The sequence below is a fragment of the Myripristis murdjan genome, chromosome 1 (assembly GCF_902150065.1).
Source record: "Myripristis murdjan chromosome 1, fMyrMur1.1, whole genome shotgun sequence".
Lineage (NCBI taxonomy): Eukaryota > Metazoa > Chordata > Actinopteri > Holocentriformes > Holocentridae > Myripristis > Myripristis murdjan.
The window spans coordinates 37,413,803-37,425,050 of record NC_043980.1 but is presented as its reverse complement, the minus strand read 5'-3'; the positions used below and the strand labels follow the sequence as shown (position 1 = coordinate 37,425,050).

General features: G+C 40.0%; 1 protein-coding gene across 1 annotated transcript; it reads right to left on the bottom strand.

Moving 5' to 3' along the window:
- Window positions 1–885: 885 nt before the first annotated feature.
- On the bottom strand, window positions 886–9,354 carry hmox2a (heme oxygenase 2a). Its single transcript, XM_030063341.1, has 7 exons — window positions 9,296–9,354; window positions 7,876–7,998; window positions 7,546–7,663; window positions 6,615–6,782; window positions 4,372–4,695; window positions 3,287–3,419; window positions 886–2,526 (listed from the first exon to the last, which is right to left on the bottom strand). Exons 2-7 carry the CDS (start codon window positions 7,965–7,967, stop codon window positions 2,399–2,401), a joined length of 963 nt encoding a protein of 320 aa, XP_029919201.1. The 5' UTR covers window positions 7,968–7,998; window positions 9,296–9,354; the 3' UTR covers window positions 886–2,398.
- Window positions 9,355–11,248: the final 1,894 nt, after the last annotated feature.

Below are 11,248 nucleotides of genomic sequence, written 5' to 3'. Positions count from 1 at the left end.
TCCTTGTGCCGACAAGAGCCATTAAGAGCAGCATTCTTCAATACCTTCCCCTCATCACAGCCTGGGGAAGATATGCAGGGACAAAAAAGTCAGAAAGGCAGCAAAAGATGACCTTTTGTAGACATCTGTCCACAAAACGTTCTCCCAGAAGGATTTAGGCTTACTTAGGTATATTTGAGCAAACTCCAGTCTGGCTTTTTTTATGTCTGCAGGACAGCCTGTATTTGTGTGGAAGTTGACCGAGGATGTTTATCCACCATTCGAGCTATCCTGTGCTGCATTCTTTCATCAGTTTTTCTCTTCTGTCCACGTCCAGGGAGATTAGCCACAGTTCCATGAGTTATAAACCTCCTGATTATATTGCGCACAGTTGACAAAGGAACTTCAAGATCTCTGGAGATGGTCTTGTAACCTTGACATTGTTCATATTTTTCTACCATTTTGCTTCTTAAGTCCTCAGACAAATCTCGGCTCTTCTTTCTCTTCTCCATGCTTGGTGTGACACACAGGCACACAACGCAAAGGTTGAGTCAATTTTTATATTCTAACTGGCTTCAGGTGTGACGTCTATATTGCCAGCACCTGTTACTTGCCACAGGTGAGTGCCACATGCTTGAAATAAAATGATTTACCCACAGTTTTAAAAGGGTGCCAATAATTTTGTCCATGCGTACATGCGTACACCAAAAAACATTTGTAATTGCAACAATTTCTGGGAGAAATGGTGTATTTTCTGGAAAAATTCCAGGGGTGCTAATACTTTCGTCCATGACTGTAGGTCATTGGAGAATCTAACATTATCCTCTTTGGCATTGTCTTAAATGTGAAGGTAAATGTTTGACAAACACTCCTCAGTCAGATTATTTACTGACATAACGTAATTTGTTTATTATCAGAGTAACTTCAATCACCAAACACAAAGAAAAAGTATCAGACTCGACACACTGATGAATTATTAGGCAGCACTGCAACACAACACAATCAGCATGTATTTGATTGGTGTGCTGAAAACGCTCAGCTGACAGAAGAGTTACAATTGTACCAGCCAAAACTTTGTAGAATATTAATGAAATATTGTGACACGTTACAATGTTTATATGCATATCACTGCTGAGTAAGGCATACAGAACATGACGTGGCCATCATCAAATCAACTGTCTCAGCAAAAAAAAAAAAAAAAAAAAAAAAAAAACACCGTATGCTCCACAGAATTTAAATGCACAGTTATTTGTAGCTTTATCTCCAGTTTCATTTGAATGCTCTAACTTTTTGCTTTCAGGCCTAAAGAAAATTGTAAAAAATGAATATGTAAATTTGTGCCACAAAATCAGATCATCAACCTTGGGAACTTTGTGGTGTAATCATGAAGGGTCTATCATACTTTGAGCTATTGTGTTGTGAGTTGCTTTCTCTTGGCATTACATTCAAGAATGTACTTTATACTATTGCTATTATCTGTAATATTACTTTCAGTCAGCACTTGTGTATTGGTAACTGTTGTATCAAGGCCATAATGACTTTGAGGACGTTCTTCACTGTGAATCTGGGTGCTTGATGCTGCCAGCGGTATTTGGCTGAAACTTCAATATAGCACGTTGGTGCTATATTGAAATATAAAGAGTGGAGGCATAATTATTTTATGGTTCAACTACAATTCAACTGACAATGAAGGCTACACAAAGCTCTGGTTAAAAAGACATTAGGGTTAAGAGGTTATGCATTTGATACAATTCAGTGACAGCCCCTGTGAATTATCAGAGTAACCCTGTATCACATGACCTAGAGAAGGCCATAATTTCTGCCATATTTGATCTTTAAGCTCAGTATGTTCCTGCATCAACTGAGAAGATGATGAATGTGAAATCTGGCTTTGCTATGATTCAGTTTTCTCTCTGTTCCAGAGACTGATGATGGCAATTAAGGATCACCTGGTTTGGTATTCATTCATTACCAGGATAAGTAACGACATGTGTGTGAAATGTATTATCATCAATGTCATATTGTTGATAAAATCCTGAGCCATCATGGGTATAATTGCACATTACTTTATAACCGTAGCACAGTTCTCCACAATCATTAAATACAACATTCCTGAAAAGCACCACAGACCCAAATCCTCCAATTCCTCTTTCCATGTGCTTCAGCGTGTACAGACACCAGGCGTACTTTGGGTCACTCTCATCACACAGAAGTGAAACCATGAATGAAACAGTCCTTCCATAATTAAAATATATGCCACCAAAGATTTACAGCTATGTAGCAGACGCATACAGAAGAGGAGCGAGGTTGGTGGGGATGACAGATTTGGTTGCCGAGGTATTGCACATCCTCAAAAAACAAACTCCAATCCATCTTCCACTGTGTCCTCCAATCTTTGCTCAGTCGTTACTGATTGAGATCACATGAGGTACCAGGCGGCAAATCCAGCGAGGACCGCCACCCAAGTGGCCAGCACCACCTGGCAGGTGGGGTGTTTGAGCAGCATCATGGCTAACTGGCAAGCATAGGTGGGATTTCCACCGGCAGCTGTAGAGAGGAGAGAGGAGGAGAGGGAAGAGGAAGTGACCCTTCTTATTTTGGACACCCAGCCCTTATTTTGCCTATAGTTAATAGCTGTTTGACCAACAGAGTCATTGGGAAACCTACGCTAGACCCTAATGACCTGAAAACCTACAGACCATCTCCAGACTACAATTTATTTCTAAGATTCTGGAAAAAAAGTCCTCTACCAGGTCTCCTCTAAGCTGAACACATTTCATATTTTACCTCCTACCTAAGAGAAAGAATTTTTCCAGTCAAAACAGGAAACCATTCTTTGTCATCTGCTCCCATTAAATGTGGTATTCCCCAAGGTTCAGATTTAGGGCCTCTTTTGTTACAGGGCAGCTTTCATCAGCTTAGAACCATGGTCAAACTAAAGTGGTTTTTATCTCATAAGGACATGGAAACAGTTATCCATACAGTTATCACCTCTCGACTGGACTACTGTACCTCTGATAGTGTATTCCACCCTTTCTTGTCTACAACTGATTCAAAATGCAGCTGCTAGACTTTTAACTGGCACAAAGAAAATCAGCAAGCAAACAATCATTGTACAAATGTGTCACAATTTAAAAAGAAAATGAAATGTTCTGTTCAATAATAAGAGTGTGAAAATGCTGTTAGGAATACACTGGACAAAGATGAACAAGTTCTGAACCCCTTGAACCTCAGATTTTCCTGTAAATTTAAGTGGCTTCAAAGTATTGAATAGATATCTCATTTTGGAACTCTTACACTGGCTTACCCATTTTTGCTGCATAGTAGGGGCACTTGTTGATGTCCCCTCCCTGCATGATCTCAGCATGACTGTGTCCCAAGCCTGCATCCTGGACTTCCTCTTTAATGGTCTTTCCAATCTCTTCAAGCTCTGTGAATACCTACATGGACAGGCGTCAGATAGGAGTTAGAATTTTATTACCATGCTTTTACCATTTTACCATGCTATTTTTTAAACCTATTTTACACATTTCTTTATCATGCTGATACTTTCATACCAGAAGCACATTACACAACGGAATGCTGCAAGACAACGTAAATCTATCTATCTATCTATCTATCTATCTCATATTTGCCAAATCACTGAGTTACCAAATCACATCTTGCATCAAAACAGTGTGCACAGTATGGATAAGGCCACAACATGAGTTTAGAAATTACCCAACTCAAGGAGTGCGCCCAACTTCAAATAGCTGATGAGATGTCAAAGTCTCGTTTGGCCTTGTCGGACTAAACCCCGCAAGACTGGAAGCCAAATGAGTCATTACTGAAGACGTTTGTGCATTTGTGACCAGTAAAGACAACAATGCATTAAATGGCCACATTTTGTTTTTGCATGTATGTGAACAAATGGAAAGAAAACAATGACTATTGTATACATGTGTATACACGGTTGGGTCAGTCCAATTTACAGAGTTGGAGGTGTGACACTTTCCATAGTCAATGTTGCATCATGACCATGATATTTGTCTGCTTTACAGTAAACAGAGTGATGACATAGCCTGCCCTGCTGCAATCTTATTGGCCATTGTGACAAATTAGCTTGTTGATTCCTCTCATGCTACAAGATCAGCAACAAAAATTTTCAACATGTTGGAAAATGATACGGATGTCCCAGACATTCCCAGACTGCATCAGGAGATCAGGATGTGATGCGCTGACCGTCTCACACTGAGAAGGTCAAGGTGTGAGTAAGGATGTGCCATTTTTTCATCCATTTGTCTGGGGTGCCTAAATCAACCACGATATTGTATGATGTGTACCTGGCCTCAGCTAAGACCTTGTGGCTACAGTATTTCCCAACCACCAGCCCTACCCTCCCCACTCCCTCACCATCATGTTGAATCCAAATGCCAAGTTGGACTCTGCCACAAGTTTCTCCTTCGTCTCAGCGTCCAGTTCCAGCTCATTCATCCTGCTCCGATAAAGCTGCTTGAATCCTTTGTGACTGTGGATGCCCTCAAATTGGTAGAAGTTCAGACCCTCGCCTGTCGCAGGGAGCTTGAGTGCTCGCTGGGCCACCTTCTTCAGGATCTGTCCCCCCGAGAGATCACCCATGTAGCGGGTATAGGAGTGGGCCACCAGCAGCACTGGGTCCTTCTCTCCCACCTCATGGATGCGGTCCACATAAGGCTTGGTGCCTGGGGAGAGGCTGATCTGCGCAGAGAGAGCAAAGCTATGAGAGTCAGTAAAAGCTTTGCAGCTACATCACAAATCTTCTACCAAACCCATCTGATGCCATTTTGGAGGTCCACTGACAATGTAACAACGAGACAAGGACAAAGAGAGAAACCTGGAAAAGCTTGCTGTGTTTTGGATGTAGATCCATTCTTAAAAGCTGTACTAAGCAATCTTCTGAACACTAAAGGGTGTCAAGAGCATAAACATCATAGACTCACAAAGTCGCCACACCCCCCCAGCGGATTGCTTATAGAAACAGAACACATTTTACTCTGCAAGACTCCTGTTGGGTTACCTGGATCACTTTTTTTTCTGAGCTTCATTTCAAAATGTAGTGAAACTGCATACATTTTTTTCCCTGTGGCAACACTGCTGGTTTATGGGGCACAAAAACAACTGATCCTAAAATTGATCTGCAGAATCTGCAGTTTCACTGAATCTCTGAATGAAGCTGAAGTTGAGGGGGGCGAAGCTGAGGGAAGAGGTGCATATTGTTCAAATAGCTAAAACCAGGTAATGACAACACACTGGCTATGAATGGTGCAGTGGAAAGAGTCCTGTAATGACGATTTTCACATTGCATATGGTTATTGCAATGCAAAAAAACAAAAAAGCATTTAATATTGCTTGAGTAAAAGTAAGACGTTGAATATGATTAATCTGTCTCCAAACTCTGGTTTCTGCAACACAGGAAAAGATTTTGTTTATATTTTTATAGCTTATCAATAACTTGAATAGTAACACAAAATTAATAAGTGGTAAAAAGGATGAGACATTTAAGTACTTAGATACTACAAGTATTCACAAGGAAAAAAAAACAGACAAAAAATATAAGAATCTAAGCTTGACTCCTACACTATGTACTTTGTAGTTGGCTCACACCCTCATTACCACAAACAATAACGTACTGTATGTAGTCTATACAGCTAGATATAATTAATACATATGACAACACTGACATCAAGTGGTGTGAGCATTAATTTCAACAGGGTAAAAGCTATGTAGATACTGTACAACTAGTGGAATTTCCTGTGGGCTATAACTGATAACAAATGCTGTATTTGTCTCCCCTCCGCCAAATGGTGCTGTGCTACTGGCTTTTTTACAGCAGATCTTCCGTGTAGTAGAAGTTCAGTGTATGTTTGAAGTTTTGACTTATTTTACTGTTGAACTACTTCAGCTGGTGATGTATAAACTTGAACTTGTGCCACAGTGTTCAGGTGACTCGGATGCTTTAGAAAATGGCTCACAACCTTTACGTCACCAGACTGCAGGGGCATAGCTTTCACTTCAGAAGTGAACATTCCAGAGTAAAGACATTTAATATTTGTTTTCACATAAAAAAAGAAAAAAATTACTCAACAGGTTTGTGTCACTTTGAAACCATGGAGCCTGTAGGTGGGCTATAATTTAAAAAACAGATTTTATTTTACAAAATGTGTTTTATTTCTACATAATTTAAGTTTATTTATTTATTACAATTTTGGGGGGTGATTTTGTGATAATTTTCTTGTTATTTATTGTGTCTCATACTGTATACTTATACACAGTATATAGAATAGTGGTCTTGTATTTTTTGTGCAAATTGTCCCGTAAAATTCTGTAAATTTGTTGGTCATTTTGCAGTCATTTTAATGTAACTTTTTACTTGATAAGTTTTTACTAAGATACTCCTCACCTTTTTTCTGAAGGGAATGAAGGGAATTTTCTCAGATTTCAGAGGGTTAAATGCTTATGAAATCCTTTTTTGCCAGCATTTAAACAAAAAAGAACAAAAAAAAATGCTAGAAGGATGAGACAGCACTGTCAGAGGGTCAACTATCCATCCACAGTGTCCGCTACACCCACATCAGACTGCCATGCAGCCTGCAAGGCTCTGCGTGCTCTCTGCTCACCTGCTCCTGCCAGTCGTCTCCATAGAAGTACTCCAGGTCCCGGGCCAGGGCCTCACGCCGGTGCAGCTCTGTGGGGAAATAGATTGGAGCGAACTGGGGGTGGTCTTTGTTCTTCTCAATTTCTTCCTCCATGGCCGAGTAGACATAGTACAGAGCCATGGTGCCCCTCTGAAAAGTTACAGTTAGAGAATGAGAACGATTTCTCATTACTTCTGAATAACATATTCTCAATTTTGGAGCTGCTGTATCTTAAATAGCAATTATTTGGTGTTTGTGCTTTATTCATATGTTGTTTGGGTGCCTGGTGATGTTGCTTATTTGTGCATTGTGTGTTGTTAATGTTGGTTTCTGTGACAGGTTGTGAAAAAGAATTTCCCTTTGGGACAATAAAGGCTATCTATCTTGCTTCAATTATTATTAAATACTACATTATATCAAATAATATATCATCTGGCAATATTGTTTCAGTCATGCCAATGCAGTTTCTGAACTGAAAAGTAACAAGGACGGAGGAGAGGGTCAAAGAGCAATACAAACGTAAATGACTGATTTACTGACTTAAGATTAAGCACAAGTCAGTCCATTCAAGAGCAGAACAGACTTCTATTTTACTGCTCACATCCAAGGGAGGACAGTTTTTTGGCCACGGCAACTGCTACATATTGAAATTCACTTTTGTTATTTTACTAATCAAATAGGCTTTTTTCCAGAAACAGGAAGAGCTGAAGTGAGTCTTTTTCACCTGCCCTAATGTTCCCTTGCAGTATTTGTCTGATAGTGATTGGTGCATAGCAGAGCAGACTCAAAGTTGCTTGAGGATGCCTTAGAGATTCTTTACTCTAAATTTACATCTGCTCGGTGTTAGTACCCCATCCCGCATGCAGCCATCACTTGAACTGGGATAACAACAATGCAAGATGCAGGCTCCAACCTTGAACAGCTCTCGTTTGATACGCCCTCTGAGGAAATCCTTCACAAACTGGCAGTTCTCTGCTCTGTCATGGGACTCCTTGGTCCCTTCCGCTAACATCTCGGACAGGTCAGTTGGACTTGGTGGAGGCAATGTGGAATCGAGAAGCATCAAGGGAGGGAGAGAGAGAGAGGGAGAGATGCATTACCATTTCAGCCATAGGGATGATGCCTCTAGACAGAGCTTTATACAATGAGTGCAACAGTAGCGCTTAAATGCCAAAGTGAAACTGACAAGCATACGTTTTACAGGCCACAACAGACCACTGACCATGCAACTTGTCATCCGTACCTGAGAACTTCATCATCGTCATCCAAGACAATTCGGGCACCTCCATTGGTCACACCGTTGGATTTCGGCCCTGGTGTCACTTCAGTTTCCATCTTACTGGTAGTTTCACAGTATGTTAGCTTCCTGTAAACGCAAAGCAGACAGAGGGAGATGTTGATCCATCAACACTGAGATGATGAGATGCTGGGCCACGGCACTGTGTAGGGATTTTGCTGTATTTGTTCAGCAGTGGTGTGTATCACCACCACAACAAATTCAAATAACTGAATAGGAATGTTATTACTATGGTTAAATATTAAAAAAAAACAAGAGAATCTGCACTAGAGGCTAGGGTTGGGAATCACTTGGGAACTTGCGATACAGTACTATCATAATGTTCTACCCATGGTAACAATGGCATCCCAGTACAGGCGATTCTGTGTTGTTTGATATGTTGATAATCAGCTATGATACATCACAATATCTGTCACTGGAGAAGAAAAAATACACAGGAAAGGGCAAAATAATCAGGTTTTTCAGTATTTTAATCCGTACATGAACATGACAGAGCAGTTCCAGTTCAAATACTTAAAGACAGGGGACAAATACACCTTCCAGGAACTAAAAAGTACACCTGTGCAAATGAGGATTAAATCTCCACACCTGACACAAGTGTTTACTCAATGATATATCACCAGAGGAAGTATAGCAATATATTGCATTATTGATTACTTGTTCCACCCCTACTACAGGCACCAAAACAGGGATACATGCAAGTTAGAGCTGCAACGATGCCTTGGCAGCTACTGCATAACATGACAGCAGATACAGTATTTTCGTGGTCAAAACACTAAGACACTGGGACTCGACAAGCAGAGCGTTATATAATATTAGACAAAAAAATCCCAAACAGTTTCCTTATTTCTTTTCTTGATATAAACTTTGCACTTTGCCTTTCATAGGAATACTACTGTGATTCCATTGTGAACAACACAAGGCAAACACTGCAAATCCATAACAGACTATCACAGTATTTGCGTTAGGGTTACTGGGGTCATTGTAATTCGCTATCCAGAATCACAGATAAACGACATTTTCCAATAGGAATTTTATGCCGGGACAAGTCCCTGTCAAACACCAGTGACATGCCTTAAAACATCCTCCAAACAACAACGCTGTAACTACTTAGAGAAGTCTATCTGTCAAATTATTCCACTGAGAGAAGTGCAGCTGAGGAGCTGACATTCCCACGGACAGTTACAAAACTGTGACATTGCCATCCCTGCCGCCAGTATTATGTAACACTACACCTTTCTGTACACCGAGTACGGAGTGGAAACGCTCTCACAATTTACACCCAACCGGTGTACACACACAAGCCAATACATTCATCATTACCGTGTACGCTGAAACCACAGTGAAATGTTGTTGTTTATTTTACCTTTTAAAGCTGTGAACGGGTGGCCGCCGGCTGCACTCTGCAAACTGAGCGTTTCGAGGGGGCGTGGCTCCCACAACAACGAACCAATCGGGATTCTAGTCTCACTTAGGAGGCGGGTTCAATTTGTTGTTTCTCGGGCAACGAACCAATAAGATTTCTCATATCCAGAAAAGAGGCGGGTGGATCGCGCGTTCGCAGAGGAATCAGCCAATCAGATTCCCCGTGACAGAATCGAGGCGGGGGCACATGCGGAACGTTACAGTAAATGCTGAATATCGTGAACTGTAACCGCGTGGAGTCCCTAAGGGCAAAGTGTGCCTCGAGAACGGTCTAGGATTAGGATTAGGATTAGATATTACTTCTCCCTTGTACAACATCTACAAAACAAAATAGACTTTTTTTTTTTCCACAACAGCTATCAACAGATATCAATTAGTAGGGTTAAATAATAGGGTAAATACAGGTGATATAAAGGACATTAATTAAGGATCAGTAACACACCCATCCCACCACTGCACAACTTTTTACACACACACACACACACACACACACACACACACACACACACACACACACACACGCACTCAGCACAGCACCGGCCACTATGGACAGAACATTGCACTACAAATCCTGCTAATTACTCATCCTATTGATCATGGATGACATATTTCATGCACATCTTTTAATCACGTCTTGGACTGTTGGTGTCATCATTTCTGCTGCTGTTCTTGATCTTGATCTGTTCTGGGAGGGTTATAACCTGCCCAAGGCTATAATCATGAATGAAAACTAACGAAATAATGAAAATTAGGTGTGAAAAATATTTTTGTCAGCTGAAATAAAAATAAAAACAAGGATTAAAAAAAAAAAACCCTCACAGAAACTTTATTGTGTGTTGGTAACACTAACTGAAATAAACCATAATAATAGAGAAATTATTGAGAATTCTTTGTTCATCTGTGCTGATTGAATAGGCTACATTTTTTAAAACAGTATGATGTTTTGCTGAGTTTTTATCATGCAATACTTTTCCTGACTTTTTTGAAGCTCGTCCCTGACAAATACCCGATAATAAGTTAGAACAAAATAAAAATAAAAACTAATGAATAATGCAAACTATAACCTTGAATCTGCCCAGGGACTATGGATGAATGAAATGAGCTAATGCATTTACATTGATATGGAAACAAAAATATTGATTAATGTGCATTGTCCCTGGTAAGTAAATCAATAAACAAAGGCCTTGTTATTGCCTCCCCCCATCCCTAGTGTTTTTAATTTCTAGTTTTGATTTTTAATCTAAGCCTTTTAAATGCCATGTTTTCAATATTTTTGAAACAACTTGTTGTTAGTATTTTTAAACCCTTGTTATTCGTATATCTTTTTATCTTGTAGTTTTTGTATGTGTACACCAGCATCTGAGAGAAATTGCATTTTGATGCCCTATATGTAGTATGGCAGAACTGCCAATAAACTTGATTTTGACTTTGATTATTGACTATTACCTGTACTAATCCCTCCTCGCTGGTTGAAGTTGTTCTTAAATATTAAAATGAGCAGCGGTGGTGATTAGGAATGAAAACCTGCAGACTTTTCATGATTTGCATTGCTGCAATAGAGGCTTGAGTTGCACTATGCTGATTTTCATGCAACTTATGTTTAAAAAAAATCTGTGTAAAACACACCTATGTGCAAATTATGCTTTTGACCTCTAGGTGTCATTGCACTCCAAGTAATGTAGATGAAACGCCTATCAATCTTAATATGTTGTGCAACTATGCAGAGTAGTTATGAAAGCAATACAAAGTTAATAAGCTACACTAGTGTTATTTTTTCAACCAGTCAGTGTTGTCTTGACCATATGAGCACTGGATCTAAATGGTTTAAATTCACCTGTACTCACCTGTGCAAGTAAAACTGATCACCCAGATTTCACCCTAAACCCTCGCGGAA